Source organism: Ovis aries, chromosome 15, assembly GCF_016772045.2.
Source record: "Ovis aries strain OAR_USU_Benz2616 breed Rambouillet chromosome 15, ARS-UI_Ramb_v3.0, whole genome shotgun sequence".
In the NCBI taxonomy this organism is placed as follows: domain Eukaryota; kingdom Metazoa; phylum Chordata; class Mammalia; order Artiodactyla; family Bovidae; genus Ovis; species Ovis aries.
In genome coordinates this window covers 48,731,211-48,753,154 of record NC_056068.1, presented here as the reverse complement: position 1 = coordinate 48,753,154, position 21,944 = coordinate 48,731,211, and the positions used below count along the sequence as shown (strand labels likewise).

The 21,944-nt window shown below is 38.5% G+C and overlaps 2 protein-coding genes across 2 annotated transcripts; one reads left to right on the top strand and one right to left on the bottom strand.

Annotated features, from left to right (window-relative positions):
• The first annotated feature begins 13,337 nt into the window (after positions 1-13,337).
• Positions 13,338-14,282, top strand: LOC101114725 (olfactory receptor 52E1-like). The gene has a single exon (XM_004016681.4). It carries the CDS (start codon positions 13,338-13,340, stop codon positions 14,280-14,282), a length of 945 nt encoding a protein of 314 aa, XP_004016730.3.
• A 5,591-nt stretch (positions 14,283-19,873) lies between these two features.
• LOC101114466 (olfactory receptor 52D1-like) lies at positions 19,874-20,851 on the bottom strand. The gene has a single exon (XM_012096590.4). It carries the CDS (start codon positions 20,849-20,851, stop codon positions 19,874-19,876), a length of 978 nt encoding a protein of 325 aa, XP_011951980.4.
• Positions 20,852-21,944: the final 1,093 nt, after the last annotated feature.

Sequence of the window (21,944 nt, the reverse complement as noted above, 5' to 3'; positions counted from 1 at the left end):
ATAAAGTAAGAAATCAATATTAAAATGATTAATGGTCATAAAGACATCCTAGGCTGGATATAATTTGAGCTCTAATCTTGTTAATAGTTCCATGTATGTTATGTGTTATTCATTAAATACACATTATTGGGTGTGTTCTGTGTTGGAAACTGTCCTGAAACATTTCAAATTTGAGGTTTGTTACAATCATGAATAAAATGTTATGCAGTTGACCCTTGAACAATTTGGGGGGTGTGGCACCAACTTTCCTTGCAATAAAAAATAACATGTAACTTTATTGTTACCTTTCCATTTCTGCAGTTTTACATTCTCTGATTTAACCAACCTTGGATCACGTAGTACTATAGCATTTATAATTGAAAAAAAAGTACAATTAGACCCACAAAATTCAAAGATCAACTGTATATAATCCGATGCAGTACTGAAAAACAAAGATATTCAAAGGAAATAAATTTCTAAAAATTCATAAAGCTATTCCACAAATATGGAAACAAGTTCTACATCAATATTTGAATTCAATCATGTAATCTACTCTTAAAGGGCTTCCCTGTTAGCTCAGATGGTAAAGAATCTACCTGCAATTTAGGAGACCCAGGTTTGACTCCTGGACCAGGAATATCTCTGGAGAAGGGAATGGCAACTCAATACAGTATTCTTGCTTGGCGAACTCCAAGGACAGGCCATGTGGTATTAAAATAAAATGAAATAGAGTTTCTCAAAATTATAAGACATCCTTAGTCATACATACATAGCACCTCTCAATAGCAGGATCAAGTGCTTCCCTGTAATTGTCATCATTGTGTGAGGAAATTCTATAAATGTATTTCTGTAAGCTCTAGAATGATAAGTCCTATGATACTGAACATTTCATCTTTTATTTCTATTTTCATCTTCACATTTTCTTTTAAAGACATCTGTTCCTCTGATTATTTAGTAAATACTGGTAATTCTTAACCATCAGCTTTAGCTCCTGTTATTTCTCATTTAACTTAATATTTCTAAATAATCTTATCCACATCCATTGCTTTAAAAACTTTCTTTATAATAAAGATTAATAAATAAATGTCACTTGTCCTCAGGACTGTGACAAATTCAGATTCATATAACCAAATTCCTGAGTAACTACTTTCACATTTTCACATGCAAAAATATTACAAATAATATATTTCTATAATTTAATCCCCAATCCTGCTTCTACAAAACTCCAACTGTAACTTCATCTGAATTGTGCTGTTATCAGTCTCAGTAAATGGTATTACTATTCAGTGATTTGGCCCATCCAGAAATATGAGCATTGCTCTTTTCCCTTCCCCACTTATGGAAAAAAGATCAAGACTTGATTCTATTTCTAAAAATGTCATTAAATATAGTACCTCATCTGCATCCTAACTGGGATGGTTTAAACAATTTCTATTTTTTATAGCATAGTACTTTCCAGTGTATAAGAGCACGAGCTCTACATTCAGACTAGTTGTGTTAAAAGCCAGCTTCATGAGTATTCACTCTAGAGTTGAGAGAAAGTAAGAAGTATTACTTCTTAGCTGTGTGGGTCTGCACAAGAACTTTAATATCTCTGTACCTCAGTTTCTTCATGTAGAAAATAGAAATAAGAATTGTAAATAAATCCTTAAAATTAACCTCTATTTAGAACATAAAATTCTTTCAAAACACTTTGAACTGTATTCCAAAGATACTAGCTATCCACCTTTCTTTAGATATCAGGCAGACATTTTTTTTCTGAAATGTCTGCTGGATAGATTTAGGCTGAAATCCAATTAAATGCCTAGGATTATATGGTCCTTCCTAAATGTGATAATATTCTTTCCCTAAACTCCATCATTTGTCTCCTTTCCTCAAAACTTATCCCATATCTCTTTTCTTTCTCTTCCATTCTTCTTTCCTTTCACCCATCATTGTGTCCTATAGATGCAGTCTGAGTTGGGGGACAGAGAAGACTCAGTAACTAAAACTGTCACAACATTGTTAATCAGCTATACTTCAATATTAAACAAAAGTTAAAACAAACAAACTCACCAGACTAAACACCAGGATCAAATCCTGTCTGTTTTGTCTCAATCTGCTCAGTCTTTATGAGAAGATTTTCCAGAGAAAATCTCCTAGAGCCAGTTTTGTAAAAGGACATAAGGTCTCTGAGGATTCTAGTTTCTAATCTGGCCCTGAGATATGATTAGAAAGCCATGATTACTAAGAAAAAGAAGACAGAAAAAAAGTGAGGTTTCTTGATTACCTTGTGAATCTCCATTAACCTTTCATTAACCTGCTCCATCTTACATCATGCAATAATAAATGGAGCTCATTCTCTTACCATCTCAGATCTTCATTTAAGGAGACAGTACAATTCTGTGTTCCAAAACAATGATTCTCACGACAAAACACTTCTGTTGTACTATTTATTTATTTATATGTTTACCAATTAAAAGTGATGTTGGATCTATTATTTAACCTCTTCATTTTATTTTACTTATTTTTCAATTGTTCTTTATGTTTTACTATAGTAACTCACTTCTCATTCATAGTTAACCTCAAACCTAATAATTTACTTCATTTTTTTTTTTTTTACTGACTTTGCTTGCTTGCTTGTGAAGTCACTTTAGTCGTGTCCAACTCTTTGTGACTCTGTGGAATGAATCCCACTAGGCTCCTCTGTCCATGGAATTCTCCAGGCAAGAATACTGGAGTGAGTTGCCATTTCCTTCTGCAGGGGATCTTCCCTACCCAGGGATTGAACCTGCATCTCTTGCAACTCTTGCCTTGGCAGGCAGGTTCTTTACAACTAGCACCACCTGAGACTCTGGGTCTTATTGACTTTAACCCTGCAATCAAATTTTGAGTTATATTCAATAGGCAGAATTAATAAAATTTGAATGAATTTTTCAAATATATCAATAATTTAAAGTAGATGTTCATAATGTGTTTTAGATGTTTCAAATTAGTCTAATTATTATATAAAAATAAAAACTTTATTAGTGCATTTATTGACTTACACAGTCTTTTTGCCTTTTTTTTTTTTCCTCAGAAACAGCAACTAACTAATATATCACAATAATAGGACTTGCAGAGGCTATGTAATGCTAATAAACATTTTGTGGGTATTTGACAAATACCCACAGTACTCAAAATCTTGTTTTTAAAAGAGGGTCCAATGTGTGGGGGTTAATAATTTGCTGTGCTTGAGTTTTTCAAACACTTTTATCTTTGAATTTGGAAACAGTGACAGACTTTAATTTTCTAGGGTTCCAAAATCACTGTAGACAGTGACTGCCACCATGAAATTAAAAGAAACTAACTCCTTGGAAGAAAAGCTATGACAAATCTAGACAGCATATTAAAAAGCAGAGACATCACTTTGCCAACAAAGGCTCATCTATTCAAAGCTGTGGATTTTCCAGTAATGATGTACAGATGTGAGAGGTGGACTATAAAGAAGACTGAGAGCCGAAAAATTGATGCTTTTGAACTCTGGTGCTGGAGAAGACTCTTGAGAGTCCTTTGGACAGTAGAGTTCAAACCAGTCCATCCTAAAGGAAGTCAGTCCTGAGTATTCATTGGAAGGACCGATGCTGAAGTTAAAGCTCCAATACTTTGGCCACTGGATGCGAAGAGTCGACTCACTGGAAAAGACCCTGATGCTGGGAAACATTGAGAGCAAGAGGTAAAGGGGGTGACAGAAGATGAGATCGTTGGATGGCATCACTAACTCAATAGACATGAGTTTCAGCAAACTCCCCAGGACATAGTGAAGGACAGGGAGGCCTGGAGTGCTGCAGATCATGGGCCACGGGATCCCCAAAAGTTGGACACTGCACTGACTGAGTGACTGAATGACAGCAATCTTTGACTTTATATCCTGGAATTGAAATCTTACGTGAAAATGAGGCAGATGATAGGATTTGAAATCAGACATATACCTTCATGCCTGCTATACCCATCGTGTCAGACTCACATACATTCACACCTGCTACACTCCTCCTATCTTCCAAGAATGATATTTTGCCACTTGTTATCCTACCCTGGCCCACAGACTGCTGCTGCTTTCTCTTGCCCTTGGCCTGCTTCAAATTCTGAAGTTATCCACATTGGTAACCAGTACTCTACTTCATAAGACAGAGGTCCTCTGTTCCTGTGCAAGTTTTCTCTCACCCAACAGTTATCCTCACACCCCAAAGAAAGAACAACAGGAGATAAAAAAGAACACCATAATTTCTTGAAAGAGAGAAATCGTTGTGAAATGAAAATATCTCCTGCCATTACCAATCAATACGAATGTCACCACCATCAGCAGTTTCTGGCCTCCAGATGTGAATGACGGATCCCCACACTGTGATCCAGCAGATTCTGCCGCCACCACCCCAAGATGACTGCAGAGGAGCTGGGGAATGCAACAGAAAGCCATCTGCCACTTCAAAAGGTTACCAGGGAAACAGGATTGGCTCCAGATAGCTGAGGTACATATGAAAGGAATAAATTCAGTGAGCCCAGAGGCTTGCATCGTCCCATACAAAGAATGCTAAACACCGATATTTGATGTTCAGACTGCCTGCTCCTTCTGTTGCAAAGTAGCACAGAGCCTGACTTCCCCTTCTGCCTTCTTGGAGCAGGTTTCTGAGTTACTAGGGTGCTGACTCCTGGCCTCAGAGTCCTAAACATTCCCACCAAATAAAAGAACTCTCTACTTTTAGGTTAAATGTCATTTTTTTTTCCAGTCAACACTATCAAAGAAAAACAAAGCTCTTTTATTTCCCTCCTGCATTTTCAACAAGGACTCTGTAAGGAGTGTGTAATTTCCTCTCTTTTGTCTCATGGCAGCAAAAATTTGAAGCAACAGATGGAGCAGTGTTACAGCTCAGTTTCATTTAGAAAGCAAAGGAAAACACATCCTCAAGGTGTGAGGGCAGGTTGACCCAAAAGAGAAGAGAAGAGGAGAGAAGAGAAGAGAAGTCCCTCCTCCTGAATTTTGGCTCCTCTTATTATATGTCTTTTCCTCCTCCCTCTGGGCCTGCCCTATGTAAATTGGGCTAGCCAAGAGGGCTGTTTGTTTTACCTGAGGTCCTCACTTAGGTCCTTGGACCTTCCTTTCTATTCTTTTGGGCTTTTCCCTTCTTTGTCTTTTAGCCACCTCCATTCTGCACTCCTTTTTCCTATTCTAATTTCCTAACAACCCTAGGAACTTCACTTTGCACTGGGCTTCTCAAATTCTGCAGCCAGCAGTGGTTAAGACTGAGGATCATACATAATATCCGGCAAGTTCAGGGCACTGCTATGGACTGAAAGTTTATAGACACTTCATGTGTTGAATCTCTAACCCCCGATGTGATGGTATTTTCAGATGGGGTTTTTGGAAGGTAATTAGGACTGGAGCAGGTTATTAGGGTGGGGCTCTCATGATGGGATTATTTGCCTCATAAGAAGAGCTTCCCTGGTAGCTCAGATTGTAAAGAATCTGCCTGCAATGTAAGAGTCTCAGGTTTAATACCTGGGTTGGAAATATCTGCTGGAGAAGGGATAGGCTACCCACTCCAGTATTCCTGGGCTTCCCTGGTGGTTCAGCTGGTAAAGAATCTGCCTGCAATGCGGGAGAGCTAGGTTCAATTCCCAGGTTGGGAAGATGCCCTGGAGAAGGGAATGGCTACCCACTCTGGTATTCTGGTCTGGTCATAAGAGTTGGAAATGATTGAGGGACTTTCACTTAAGAAGAGAAATGGCCATATGTGGATAGCAAGGAGGCAGATATCTACAAGCCAGGAAGAGACCTCTCACAGAGAGCTGAATCAGCTTGGCCCTTGATTTTGCCCTTACCTGGTTTAGAAATGCCATTGAACAAACTATAGAACAGCTATGATTAGAATCTGAGCCTTTGTTTGTACAGCTTCTACATCTTCTACTGAAGCATTTTAATTCTACGTGCAGATTCTAGCCTCAACTATTTTCATCACAACGAGGAATTAAAGTGATGAACATAATTTATAAATGGTCCCCCTTTTCCTCTCAAACTATTTTTTCTAAACAACTTTTTCCAGATTCTTCTGAGGAATACACTTGTTCTCTCCTTCAAATTCCTTTGAGTTTTACCTGAATGCACCTGAATGCATACTGTCTCCCCACTTTTGTATTTCACAAAATAAACACACTAACAAAAACCTAGAAGAAAGAAGGGAAGAAGAGGTAATTATTTGGAAGGAAAATCTTTTGCTAAGCGGAAAGGCTAGTAATGAGGAGAGCTGTGAGAATATTTGCAGCCAGAGCACTACCTAAGTCAGTTGTTGGAACCCAGCAAGTATTAAGAAAGAGAAGGAAGACAGAGATCTAGCTGTATTTTGATACTTCAACTCAGAGTGACAGAGTCCTAACTTTATGGCGGCTATCCAATTGTGTTGGCAGATTGAGGTATTACTGCCAAAAGGAATTGAGCACCAGTGAAGTCAAAGAGCAGAAAGTTCCCATACTAGATACTTAGTTCAAAACCTTATAACACTGTGAAACAGATGGAAATTCCTAAGTAAGAGTTGAAATCTTAGAACTTACAAGTGGGAAAGTATACAAATGTCTGGTTATAGAACTGGAAAACAAGCGAATGTATAATATCACCCTTTGAGGATTGTAGATCATCTGGAATTATCTAAATACATGTGAAAAGGATTATACCAGCACAAAACAGCTTATAATTTGATTTTTCTCAGCTTATCCCTATTCTCTTTATCCTACCCAACATCCTGCTAAAGCTGAAACAGCCTTAGTCAAGTTGATAAATGATCTCTGGTCACCAAACCGAAGCAAATGCCCCTGCCCTCATCATAATACAACTCTCAACATATGAAACCGTTGACCATTCTTTCATTTTAATCTTATTGGTGTATATATCCAAAATAAATTAAAACATGATACTGAAAAAGATAGCTGCTTTCCCATGTTTCTTGCAGCAATATTCAGAAGAGTTGAGATATGAAAAAAAAAAAAAAACACAACTAACTGTTTGCCCACTGAGGATGGATAAAGAAGATGTAGTGTGTATACACAATGAAATATTATTCAGCCAAAATAAAGGAGAAAATCCTGCAATTTTTGACAACATGGATGTACTGTCAGGACATTAAGTGAGAGATAAGTCAGAGAAAGACAAATACTATATGATATCACTTATATGGGGGAATTTAAGAGTTTGATTCATAGAAACAGAAAGTAGAACAGTACTTATCAGGGACTAAGGATGGGAGAACTGAGGAGATGTTGGTTAAAGTTACAAACTGGTAGTTAGAAGATGAATAAATTCTGGGGATCTAATGCACTGTGCAGTGACTACAGTCAATAATACTGTATTATGTACTTAAAAATGGGCTTCTCAGGTGGTGTTAGTGGTAAAGAACCCACCTGCCAATATGGGAGACATAAGAGAAGTGGGTTCAGTCTCTGGGTTGGGAAGATCCCCTGGAGGAGGGCATGGCAACCTACTCCATAGGTTCTTGCCTGGAGAATCCCCAGGGACTTCCTAGAAGGCTACAGTCCATAGGTTTGCACAGTCAAACACTACTAAAGCAACTTAGAGTGCATGCATACATACTTTAAAATCTCTAACAGATTAGTTTTTAAATATTCTCACCATAAAAAAGTCGTCATGCATGGATATGAAAGTTGGACTGTGAAGAAACCTGAGCACCGAAGAATTGATGCTTTTGAACTGTGGTGTTGGAGAAGACTCTTGAGAGTCCCTTGGACTGCAAGGAGATCCAACCAGTCCATTCTGAAGGACATCAGCCCTGGGTGTCCTTTGGAAGGAATGATGCTAAAGCTGAAACTCCAGTACTTTGGCCACCTCATGCGAAGAGTTGACTCATTGGAAAAGACTCTGATGCTGGGAGGGATTGGGGACAGGAGGAGAAGGGGACGACAGAGGATGAGATGGCTGGATGGCATCACGGACTCGATGGACGTGAGTCTGAGTGAACTCCGGAAGATGGTGATGGACAGGGAGGCCTTGCATGCTGTGATTCATGAGGTCGCAAGGAGTCAGACATGACTGAGTGACGGAACTGAACCGAACCATAAAAAAAGAGATAATTGTATGATGTGACAGAGTATTACCAACACTAATGTAATAGTCATGCTACAGTATGTAAGTGTATTGAGTAAAGTTCTACACCTTAAACCAACACAATGTTTTAGGTCAATTATATCTCAATAGAAATTAACTGAGACTGTGAGGATAAGGCAATTTGCACATGGATTGTGATATCATGATTTATAATAAGAAGTATTCAGCTTCAGTCCTTGTTTCTGGCACAGAGCACTTAAAACTCTTGGAATTTCCTAAATGATAAGAGCCATAAAAGTGTCTTTTTTATGTTAATGAACTGACTTTTAGGTCCTCACCTAAAATGAGGGTGTGGGTGGGGGAGATGGTTGCTTGCAGAGATAATCCTGTAATTAAGAGGATTGTAACTTTCCATCGTCTCCCTCTGGGAGGGGAGACTAGCTAGAGATTGAGTTCAATCCCCAATGGTCAATGATTTAATCAAACATTACCTGTGTAATAAAGCTCCAATAAAAACACAAATGATGGGATTTAGAGAGCTTCTTGGTTTGTGAAGATGTGGAAATTTGAGGAGAGTAGTATGCCTAAAGAGGGCATTAAATTCCAAGGGTTTTAGAGACTCTGTGCTAGAAATAGGGACTAAAGCAGTGTTCTCTTAAGTAATTTTTTTCTTTGAATTCTGTAAGCTGCTCTAGCAAATTAATTGAACCCAAAGAGGAGGTCATGGCAATCCATCCCGGTATTCTTGTTTGAAAAATTCCATGGACAGAGCAGCTTGGCAGGCTACAGTTCGTGAGGTTGCAAAGAGCTACGCGCAACTGCAGTGGCTTAGTATACAAGCATACAAGGAGAAGGTCATGGTAATCTCTGATTTATAATCAGTCAGTCAAATGTACAAGTAATAATTTTAACTTGAAATTTGCCACTGAAGTCAAAAGAGTGAGTTTAGAGTTTACAATCAACCTACAATCTGGTCTGTATGCTGGTCTGTCAGAAGCAGGGATGATATAACTGGGCTTGTGACTGGTATTGGAAGTAAGGCAGGGGAAATCTTGCAGGAATGGATTTTGACCTGTGTGATCTGATGCTATCTCCAGGTTCATGCACGTGTGCTCAGTCACTCAATCATGTCTGACTCTTTGCACTCATAGACTGTAGCCCATGCCAGACTTTATTTTCTTGGGCTCCAGAATCACTGCAGATGGTGACTGCAATCATGAAATTAAAAGAAGAAAAGCTATGACCAACCTAGACAGCATATTAAAAAGCATAGACATTACTTTATCAACAAAGGCCTGTCTAGTTAAAGCTATGGTTTTTCCAGTAGTCATGTATGGATGTGAGAGCTGGACCATAAATAAAGCTGAGCGCCGAAGAATTGATGCTTTTGAACTGTGGTGTTGGAGAGGACTCTTGAGAGTCCCTTGGACTCCAAAGAGATCAAACCAGTCAATCCTAAAGGAAATAAGTCCTGAATATTCATTGGAAGGACTGATGCTAAAGCTGAAACTCCAAAAGTTCGGCCACCTGATGCAAAGAACTGACTCATTGGTAAAGACCCTGATGCTGGGAAAGATTGAAGGCAGGAGGAGAAGGGGATGACAGAGGATGAGATGGTTGGATGGCATCACTGATTCGATGGACATGAGTTTGAGCAAACTCTGGAAGTTGGTGATGGACAGGGAAGCCTGTCATGCTGCAGTCCATGGGGTGCAAAGAGTCGGACATGACTGAATTGAACTGAAGACTGTAGCCTGCCAGGCTCCTCTGTCCATGAGATTTTTCAGGCAAGAATACTAGAGTGGGTTGTCATTTCCTCCTCCAGGGTATCTTCCAGACCCAGGGACTGAAGCCCCATCTTCTGTGTCTCCTGCATTGGCCAATATCAAATCAAAATGGTAGCTATACAATACTAGAAGAGAGATCCAAATTTAATGCAGCCATTGCTTTATACATCATGTAGCCTAGATCAGGCCCAGCCATCTCAAGGAGTTAGGATAAAGAGCTTAGAACCAATCCGAAGAACTCTGTTGTGAAAAAATGTTTAATAATTTTAGAATATAAAAAATATAATAATAATTTTCCCTTGAAAATAAACAATACTGAATTTGAAAGTCTAGGCCCAGGATCAGGATGTGGGCTACTTATGTCTGTTGATGTTCTATTTCACTGAAAAAGGAGTTATTTCAGATCTCAGAGATTTATTGTTCTCTCTCCCAAACTTAGAGTGTTCCCAATACAACCAAAGTCTCATTCTGGAGTCTGTGTCCACCAAACCATAAAACCTCCCACCTAAGCAAAGGGAGTTCAAAAGGATGCTAACTTCTCTAGATATCTCTTCAGGTAAGTTACTTTTTAGAAATGAAGATCTTTTTCTGTGATCAGCTGAGCACAAGAAAAAGAATGGTAGGTGGTAGGATAGGGGGAAGCAAGCAAAGCTTTCCGACTAAGGGGAGAGGATAAGGGAACTGACTATAAGAATGTGTTGGTATAATCCTTTATGTACACTTGAGCAATTACTGCTTTCATTTTTCTAATACATTATTAAACATTCTCTGTGTGCAGCTCATATATCTTTTGATACTTGTGACATTCTTTCTGTGCACTAGAGCTCTTTGCTAACCTGACTCTTTATCTATTTACTGATCTATCGAAATTCTCTTTGTGTTTTCTTTCTCACCATCAACCCTTTCTAAACCAATATAAAGATTGGAGAAATGCCCCTATCCTGAGATTATATTCAACACAGGGAGAACTATAATTGAACTTAAACTATTCAGAAATGATCCCTCATCAGTTACATCCTAGTAAAACACAACCAAACAACTTGCTGCTGCTGCTACTGCTAAGTCGCTTCAGTCGTGTCTGACTCTGCGCGGCCCCATAGACGGCAGCCCATTAGGCACTCTTGTCCCTGGGATTCTCCAGGCAAGAGCACTGGAGTGGGTTGCCATTTCCTTCTCCAATGCATGAAAATGAAAGTGAAGCCACTCAGTCGTGTCCGACTCTTCACGACCCCATGTACTGCAGCCTACCAGGCTCTTCCATCCATGGGATTTTCTAGGCAAGAGTACTGGAGTGGGGTGCCATCGCCTTCTCCTAGTTTCCTCCAACTAGAACATAGTCCTAATCATTTCAAATAGGACAATCTCCAAGTATATAATGCAAATATCTGTGAAAATGTCTAAGGATAAGGGTAATCAGATGTACTTATATAATGAACTCTTTCAAAATATTTATATGCAAATGAACTATCAGGATTTAAAGTCTGCCCTGATATGAGAATTACCTAACAAGTTGAGATATGCAGAACCAAGTTCACTATAGCTGTTTATTTCTCACGTTCTCATCAATAGGTTAATCAGTAACTGTAGCTACCTTTTTGATGAACACATTATGACCCATGGAAACCTTGCAACAACCAGTGATGTCAACATTTTAACCTCATTTCGTAGGGGAGGAATTTCAGACTAAAAGAAAAATAATTACTTAATTAAATTCAAATGGCAATGAGCAATAGCATTTGGCTTCAATTCCTAATAGCTATGTCTAAAAATTATGCTGTTTCCCAAACAGTAAGCTCTAAGTTAGCTGAACTCAAGCCACAGAAAAGAAACTTGATGATAGGATTCTACTTTGTTTCTTTCCCAAATCCCCTCAATTTAAATATCATTCATTAATACAACATTGTTAATCAGCTATATTCCAATATAAGATAAAATTTTAAAAATTCAATAAATAAATATGACTCCTTATAACATCATCCTTCTTGATATTATGTATTTTTCCTACATAGTTCTTATTTCTTTCTGCATATCCCCTTTCTTTTTTCTCACTTCTATAATTTGCTTGCTTTTGACTAATTATCTTAATTCACAGTTTTATTTCCTTCCAGTATCTGGGATCAAAGTCTCCTTTGTAAATTTCTCATGCAATGTGTCCAAGGCTCAAGCAGCAATGTGCCCTTTCAACACACACACACACACACACACACACACACACACACACACTTTCATGCCTAGAAACATTGTTCTAATACAGTTTACCTATCTAATGCAGTGTCTCCCTGTTTTGCATCGGCATATGGCCCTTTTTTATGTATATGTCAATCCATCTCTCTCTCTATTGAGAGACAGAGTATGTGAGTGTGAAAGAGAAAGAAACAACTCAATTACAGTGTGCTCAGACTTATTAAGGTGATATATCATGGTGACAACTTTGTATAGTAAAAATAATGGTATATTTGGATTCAGAGAGTGAAGTGTATAACTCATTTTACTGGACCACTTTGTGATCTTTTATAAACCTGAACATTAACATTTGTGTGTATGTATATATGTATCTGTGTTTCTGTCTTGACAGGAAGACACAAATAGCAGGCTCCACTTGCCTACAGTCAGAAGAGAAATGAAGAGGGAAATATACATTCCATACTAAGCAGACCCAGTTTAAGAAGATCATCCAGAGATGACGTTTCCCGTGGTTTCATTGATAAAACTTCATGAAAGGTTATTTTATGATGTTAGAACTAACAAGAGAGGAGAGACCAGAAGATGACTACGATATGAGGAATAGTTTTGGGTGGTTTAAATAGTGAAAGGCCAGCACAGATCCAAAACTGTCTTACAAAGTTCTTGTTACAGTTATAGTTCCTTTTAATAGTGTATTGTGTATGTTTAAGTTAGAAATGTGGTGTATTCAGAATAATAATGGTTGTCATTTTTTAAAAGAGAATTTTTTTGAGATATAATTCACATACCATATATTTCTCATTATGTATAAGATGTATTCTTACCTTGTATATAAAATATATAGTCATGAATCAACCAGTTTTTCTATGAAATAACAAAAAGTTTTCAAGAAATATTTTGCGTACCCAAGTAGCAAGGGAACGACTTATCTTAAAATTATTTTATTAATTTGAATGGCCTATTTGTATGACTCTTTCAACCACTAACATTTTAAGTTCCACCAGGAAAGATACCTTGTCTAACTCATCTTTTGCATTCAGTCTTAGCATAGAACTCAGTGCGTATATGGTAGATACACAGTCAATGTTTGTTGAACTAAAATATAAAATTCAATTGAATGGATTTGAGGAAGTACATTAAATCTTGTGGCCATGTTTTACCATTAAATTTCATAGACTTTCAGGACTCTATGATGCAACAAAGCCAGCAGTTATAGTACAAGTTTCACTGATTTCTTCATTTTCCCTGTAGGATGAAACATGTTCTCTGACTGAGAAGATCTTGGTCTCTGAAATATTTCACTGCAAAAAGATCCCCAAATGATGGCCTCACTCAATGCCACACTATTTCATCCCTCCTCTTTCCTTCTTCTGGGGATACCTGGACTGGAACATGTGCATATATGGATTGGTTTTCCTTTCTTTGTTGTGTATCTGACAGCTGTACTTGGGAATATTAGCATCCTTTCTGTGATTCAGACTGAAAGGAGTCTCCATCAGCCCATGTTCTTCTTCCTGGCCATGCTGTCATCTGTTGACCTGGGCCTGTCCACATCCACCATCCCCAAGATGCTTGGCATCTTCTGGTTCAAGCTGAGAGAAATCTCCTTTGAGGGTTGCCTGGTCCAGATGTTCTTCATCCACCTATGCACTGGCATGGAGTCGGCTGTGCTCGTGGCCATGGCCTATGATCGCTATGTGGCCATCTGTAACCCTCTTCACTACACACTGGTGCTGACAAACAAGGCAGTAACCATCATTGCACTGGCAGTCCTCCTGAGACCTCTGACTTTCGTCATCGCCTTTATTCCGCTCATTCTAAGGTTACCATTTTGTGGGCACCAAATCATACCTCACACTTACTGTGAGCACATGGGTATTGCCCGCCTATCCTGTGCCAGCATCAGGGTCAACATCATCTATGGCTTATGTGCTATCTCTATCTTGGTGTTTGACATTGTAGCCATTGTCATCTCCTATGTACAGATCCTCCGTGCTGTATTTCAGCTTCCTTCCCATGATGCCCGGCTCAAAGCTCTCAGCACCTGTGGTTCCCATGTGTGTGTCATGTTGGCTTTCTACACTCCTGCATTTTTTTCATTCATGATCCACAGGTTTGGCCGGAATATACCACGCTATATCCACATCCTTCTGGCCAATTTCTATGTAGTCATTCCACCTGCTCTCAACCCTGTAATCTATGGTGTCAGGACTAAACAGATTAGAGAGCATGTGCTGAAAGTATTTTCCAAGAAAAAAGCATAACTCTGGTAAAGAATCAAATCTAAGAAGGGAGTGGCACTCTATGGTCAAAATGAAATATTTGGAAGCAATAGAGGCCTATCTTAGAAAAGGCGTGTCAGCTTCCTTCACAAACCCAAATTAGAAAGTTAGAATCATGTCAAATGCATTTATAAAGGTGTTTTATAATTTCCATTGTTTGAAAGTAATTCAGCCTCTTCACGTGGAAGAAAATCAACACTTTGTTTTGCTTCTACTATGACTGAACAAAACACATCACATTCCATAGTCACCATCAGATTGAAACTAAACCATGCTGCCCCCACTGCAAAAAAAAAACACAAGCAAACAAAAAAGGTCTTTATATCTTGATTTAAACAAAAATAAATGAGTTACTGTGATCATTGCTAGTTCTAAAATAACAGATGCTGGAGCACTTCCCATATGCCTGGAATCACTATTAAAAAGAATGCTGCTCTTGACTTTGCTATGTTAATGTTAGAGGATATGAAATTGACACTGTGTATATGCTATGTGTGAAGATGAGAATTTTCTATGAACAAAATGGAGGAAAGTTGACAATCTTTGTAAATACATAGTTTTCTTTTCTTTTCTTTCAAGCTGCATTCTGTTGCTTGTTTAATGGATGAGTTCTTACAGAGTCTTGCTTGCTGATACTTCTTTTCAAAGAAGTTCTTATTTTTCAAGCAGTTTGCCTCTGTGTTTTCTGCCATTTTGCCACTCCATAGAAAAGTTTTATCCTAATAGAATGTTGGAAGCCTTAGATTTCAAGTCCAGTATTACCCCTGAGTTTGTGTGTGTGTGTTTAAGATGAAATTTTAATTCCATGTGTTATCACTCACTATTTCTATTTCTATATGGCTTTACTGACATTATTTGTAGAAAAGATTTAAGGGAAAATATGTTTGTAAATCTTGGCCAATAAAACTAAATTTTTAGCTATATTTTACTGCAGAACTCTCAGAGCTTTTAATTAATAAATTATTCATTGTAAACTTGGAAATTATCCTCCAAGCATACTATGACACTCATTCTATAGAAGGCACTTTAGGAAAAAAGTTCCACTTATTTTTATTGCAATGGAAAATATAATGTCATAAATTATTGGAGTTTTCATTAATTAACATCACACACTGAACTTGGGTTTATTCAAAAACAACCAGTTATGCTTTGGATTTTCTAGAACCTTACTGTGGTTCTAGAAAATTAATTATCCACTTATTCTACTTATGAAATGAACTCTAGTTATACAGCCTAATTTGTTTTCTTGAGTGATTTGGAAAGTATTTAGTCTGTTTGTATGTTTTGGTTAATTCATGGAGAACTGGTATTTAACCTTTATAAGTTTGGTAGAATTCACCAGTGCAGCTATTTAGGCCTGGAGACTTCTGTTAGAAGTTTGCTCACTACAGGTTCAAATCTTTAAATTGGTAAGGGATTACTAAAGCCATCCATTTCCTCCTGCAATTTCTTTGAATGTCCTCAGTGAATGAGTCACAGGATTCATATCTCTCTAACTTTACCTTTTACTCAGGCTGAGGGCTGGTGAGAAGGTTTTCTAATGTCTATCCCAGTATCAGCTTTGGATCACCCCTTTATTCCTGTGTACCAGACAAGACCAATCTCCAGGCTCTCCACATACCCTCAGGAACAGAGCACAGTGCTTTGTTACTTAAACCCACCGAGTCTGCTGGTGGGAGCTGGAGGATGGGGTTGTCTTCTGATTGTTCTGTTTCAGCCTGTCTCAGGCAGGTGCAGTGTTCCTGGATATTGAAAGTGCATATTTCTCTGTGATTCTGCCCCTCCCTCAGTGCTGCAGGGGACTTCTGATGAACCTGCTTCAGCCTGGGATTATAGAGTCTGTTTCTACTCCTTTACCTCACAGGCAACGGATCTTCACTTGATACTTAGGGGACAGGAACTGGGTGTCGTATAGTCCCCATCCTACAGCGGATGCCATTCCCATCCTCCAAGTCTGTTCCGTGATGCAAGCCTTCTCAGGACTCTAGTCCTACTTTCCAAGAGTAGGCTTTCCAGGAGTACCTGGCTGAGCTCTAGGGAGAAAAACCTGAGTGGGTCTAAATTCTCATTTGTGTCATACACAGATGGCCCTCAGCCATTCTATATTCTCAGTAGGTCTACACTTAGTTGTGAGGAATTCGCTTGAAAATTTTAACCAGTTCTTTTTTACAGGCTTGTATGGCGTATGGCATCTTGGCTGGTGAGCATGGAACTATGTTTCATACATCTTTGGCTCTGCCTATCTTCTCTGAGGTTTTGTGTTGGTTAGTTGCTCTCTAATTTCAGTCATCTGACATTTTCAAAAAAAGTATGGATTTTGATTATTTAGCATTTTTTTAAGTTTTTAGAGACACATCTTCTAAGTTTCTATATTCTACTGAAAAGCTATAACTCCTGGTAGGAATTTTAAACCATGTTATATCCTTTAAGTGGAAGGTCCTTTATGTGTTCATTCTCACTTTCCTACAACAGTATTTCTCAAAGCTTGGACCACTGAATCATAAGTACTCAGTATGATCTATCAAAAGAAAATAGGATTTTATTTATGAGACATGTGACGGAAGTTCTGAATCTTAATAGCTTTAGAGTAGGTCTGAGCAATCTGTATTCTTAAGAGACATTAAGCCTCCTTAATCTTGAGAACTATTATTCTCGAAAGTTGAAATTTGATTATTAATCAAAATGGTTCATTGCCAGAGGGGGGAAAAATCAGATAATCGTTAGGAAGTGAGATGTTTGAATGTAGAATTGGCTAACGCAAAACTGGACACTTCCCTTTATCCAACACACAAGTGCATGCATGTGCACACACATAAACACACACACACACACACACACAACTGACTTGACCTAATCCACACTGGCTTTTAATTATCTATCTAATGTTCCTGATGTCCTATCCTTCTGGAACACTTTTATGATTTTCTAAATCCCATGCTGTTGCTGCTGCTGCTAAGTCACTTCAGTCGTGTCCGACTCTGTGCGATCCCAGAGACAGCAGCCCACCAGGCTCCCCAGTCCCTGGGATTCTCCAGGCAAGAACACTGGAGTGGGTTGCCATTTCCTTCTCCAATGCATGAAAGTGAAAAGTGAAAGTGAAGTCGCTCAGTCGTGTCTGACTAGTAGCGACCCCATGGACTGCAGCCTACCAGGTTCCTCTGTCTATGGGGTTTTCCAAGCAAGAGTACTGGAGTGGGGTGCCATTGCCTTCTCCATCTAAACCCCATAGCCTTGGCTAATTACCTATTTTGCATTAATACTTCTATCATAGCACTTGTCACACTTACATAGCAGTGTGTAATATAACTAGATATAGTGTAGTGGCTAAGAATGTAAATCTATATATGGAATTACTGCGAGATTAGAAGAAAACTATGGTTTTAGAGCTGGAAAAGACTTCCAATTCTAGCTCCTTGACTCACTAACCTGTTGAATATGAGTTTGTTAAGCTATTTAACATATGGATATTTATGATGACTAACCCTAGAAAATATAAGAGTTAAGTCATTATGTATATAAAATACAAAATGAAGAGCTTGGAACCTAGCAAATGCTTAATAAATGCTGATTAACTTCCCATTTTTAGCTTGAATGGTGAAGTACTTGACTAAAATATTTCCCCATTGGTCAACTAATTTCTCTGTGCACAACTGAAGCTGAATTTTAGTTGCATCTGTAGATTACCTAGGGAACTTGAAAATATGAATGCCTGAATATGATGCCTCATAGTTTTACTTTCTCTAGATTTTCATTTACATAGAACAATACAGCATGTATTCTCTTGTGTCTGACTTATTGGTTAGCATAATGCCTACGAGATTTACCCATGGGAACCTGTGTGGTGTGTGCTTAGTTGCATCTGACTCTTTGCAACCCCACAGATGCCACCCACCAGGATCCTCTACCCATGGGATTTCCCAGGCAAGAATACTAGAGTGGGTTGTCATTTCCTTCTCCAGGAGGTCTTCCTGGCTCAGGGACTGAGCATCTTTTGCATCTCCTGCATTGGCAGGCAGACCCTTTACCACTGAGCCACATGGGAAGCCCCATGTGAACCTTTAAGACATCAAGAAAAGTAAAATTATTTAATGACAAAGAGAAAAGATAACAGTTAAGGATAATTTGGTCAACAATGAGCCTATTCAACTAATAATAGATTCCAAAAGACTGTAGGAGAATAACTTGAAAAGACTAATAAAATGTAATAACTAGCGAATAGAACTGCTTAGTTAGAGAAGTGCCATTCAAGAAGAGGGTGAATTGGAGAAAATTTTGGTGAACAGATAACAGAGAAGGTAGCACCAAGAGACTCTGACTAAGACAATATGAAAGCATATGCTTGAGAATGAAGTACATTTAGTAAAGAAGGAAGAACTGGGGCAAAAAATAGAAATTTCTAAATCCAGTAGTAAATTTTATACTGTAAGCCAAAGATGTGATTATATATCATGCTGGTTTTAAATTTCTCTTATTTTTCACCTCATATGATTCTCCATTTTTGAAATAATATTTTATTATTTTGACAAAGAGCCTTACTTGGTAATACACCTGCCTTAATGCCTATGACAACATAGATGTAATAATGTAATAACCCATCTTTGGATAAGTTACTTCCCATAGAAAAACCTTAGCCCTCAAACAATTAAAAGAAGTTCTTGATGAAGAAACCACACATTCATTGCTTGCAGATTTTTGGATCGCAGACATTCTGACTGGTGTGAAGTGGTACCTCATTGTGGTTTTGATTTGCATTTCTCTAATAATGAGTGATGTTGAGCATCTTTTCATGTGTTTGTTAGCCATCCGTATGTCTTCTTTGGAGAAATGTCTATTTAGTTCTTGGGCCCATTTTTTGATTGGGTCGTTTATTTTTCTGGAATTGAGCTGCATAAGTTGCTTGTATATTTTTGAGATTAGTTGTTTGTCAGTTGCTTCATTTGCTATTATTTTCTCCCATTCAGAAGGCTGTCTTTTCACCTTGCTTATATTTTCCTTTGTTGTGCAGAAGCTTTTAATTTTAATTAGATCCCATTTGTTTATTTTTGCTTTTATTTCCAGAATTCTGGGAGGTGGATCATAGAGGATCCTGCTGTGATTTATGTCTGAGAGTGTTTTGCCTATGTTCTCCTCTAGGAGTTTTATAGTTTCTGATCTTACATTTAGATCTTTAATCCATTTTGAGTTTATTTCTGTGTGCGGTGTTAGAAAGTGATCTAGTTTCATTCTTTTACAAGTGGTTGACCAGTTTTCCCAGCACCACTTGTTAAAGAGATTGTCTTTACTCCATTGTATATTCTTGCCTCCTTTGTCAAAGATAAGGTGTCCATATGTGTGTGGATTTATCTCATGTCTGATGCAGGATACAGCATGCTTGGGGCTGGTGCATGGGGATGACCCAGAGAGATGTTATGGGGAGGGAGGTGGGAGGGGGGTTCATGTTTGGGAACGCATGTAAGAATTAAAGATTTTAAAATTTAAAAAATAAAAAACTAAAAAAATAAAAAAAAAGAAACCACACATTCACAGTTAGATAATATAATGTTGTTCAGATATTAGTTATGAATAAAAAAGATTTAGTTCAGAGACTTTGAAAAATTGAAAAATTTAAGAAACCTGTTTCGTATCTTCTTGGTCCTTACCCCATAGATGATGGGGTTCACCAGGGGAGGGACTAGGAGATAAATGTTGGCCACAAATATGTGGACATGGGGCGCCACATGGTCCCCAAACCTGTGAGTAAGAAAAGAGAAGAAGGCTGGAGTATAGGACACTAAGATTACACAGACATGAGAGCCACAAGTACCCAAAGTCTTGAGTCGGGCATCCTTGGATGGGAGATGGAAGACAGTGTAGAGTATGAGGACATAAGAACAAATGATCAATATGAAGTCCACTCCTCCTGTAAGAAAGGCAACAGTGAGGCTATAGGCTCTGCGGATTCTGGTCTCAGCACAGGCAATCTTGATGAGGGCCATGAACTCACAATAGGTATGGGAAATGATATTTCTGCAGTAGGGAAGCCACCGTAGCAAGAAAGGGTGAGGAAAGAGAAGTACCGTGCCCCAGAATACAATTGCTAGACCGATGCACCCAATTGTAGAATGTGTCAGAATAGATGCATGTCTTAATGGATTACAAATGGCTATATAACGGTCAAAAGCCATTGCCAGGAAGAAGCCAGACTCCATGGTGGAGCAAGAGTGAATCAGGAACACTTGGGTGAGGCAGGCTTCAAAGCGAATCTCTCCATCATGGAACCAGAAGAGGCTGAGAAGTTTGGGCACAGCTGTAGTGCACACAATAAGGTCAGCCAGAGTTAGCATGCAGAGGAAGAGGTACATTGGCTCATGGAGGCTAGAATCTGTCTTGATAATAAAGAGAAGAGAGCAGTTTCCCAGTAGGGCTAAAAGATAGATCACACAAAAGGGGATGGAGATCCAGATGTGAGCAGTCTCTAATCCAGGAATGCCGATGAGAATGAAGGTTGATGGATAGATATCAGTCTTATTATATGCTGACATAATCATCAGATGTTTTAGTTTTCCCTTCATGGATTTTCATCTAATGCAAACAAATCATAACATAAATTTTGAAGCCTCTGGGAAGTTAGCCAAAATGCAGAGAATTATAGTCTATGGAATAAATACAATGTCTGTAAATATTTTGATAGAAATTATTTCATTATCTGTCTGAGTGTGGAATATTACATCAGAGTTATAAATTTCAGTGTGGCTGCTCTGTAGATGCTAAATGAGAAAAGATATCTAGGTATCAAACAACTGGAGTTACATATATGAAATTAAAATCTTCCATTAAGAAGAAAAGGATATCAGTTGAAAGCTGAAGACTATGTGAGAGTCATGGGTTTGGATGACTCAGTAACAAACATGCAACTGTAAGATACAAAGCAGAGTGAAACAGGAGGGGTGATAGAATATTTTGAATGGAAAATAAACTTTATTTTCGATTTTAGTTATAATAGTTTGGGCACATGCCAAATTATAGGGGGTGGGAGGCTTTGAGATTTAAATATTGCAGTTCTGGGGGACTGTTGTAGAATAAACAGAAGGGGCTTAATTCAGACCAACATGGGATTCATGCAGGATGATGGCAAGAGTGAGCCTGATGACAGTGTGTCAGAAAATGAACAGCTCATTGTATTGCTCATGACCCACATCTGGCCCCAGAATTTGTGTTTGCGCTAGTAGGTAAAAATTACAATATTATTATAACCTGTATTCTGAGCTTCCTTCACTTTTTGGCATTGCTGTTTAGTCATTAAGTAGTGCCCAACTCTTTTGCAACCCCAAGGACTGTAGCCGCCAGGCTCCTCTGTCCATGGGATTTCCCAGCAAGAAACTAGAGTGGATTGGCATTTCCTTCTCCAGAGGATCTTCCCAACCCAGGGACTGAATCCGTGTCTCCTGCATTGGCAGGGGGGTTCACTGAGCCACCAGGGCAGCCCTACCCTTGCTTACCTTTAGGTTTATGTCTACATTCATTGAGCTAAAACGAGTTTCTACAAACTTTCCCTTTTTGATCTTCAAATGAAATTTTATATCCTTTTATCTATAGTTGTGTTTCCATCAACATTCTCCTATTACTCATGCACTTTAAGTTTCATTCTTTCTATTTGTTCTACCT

Coding starts and splice junctions, on each gene's coding strand:
- LOC101114725 (XM_004016681.4), top strand. CDS start 13,338: ATGATGGCCTCACTCAATGCCACACTATTTCATCCCTCCTCTTTCCTT.
- LOC101114466 (XM_012096590.4), bottom strand. CDS start 20,851: ATGAAGGGAAAACTAAAACATCTGATGATTATGTCAGCATATAATAAG.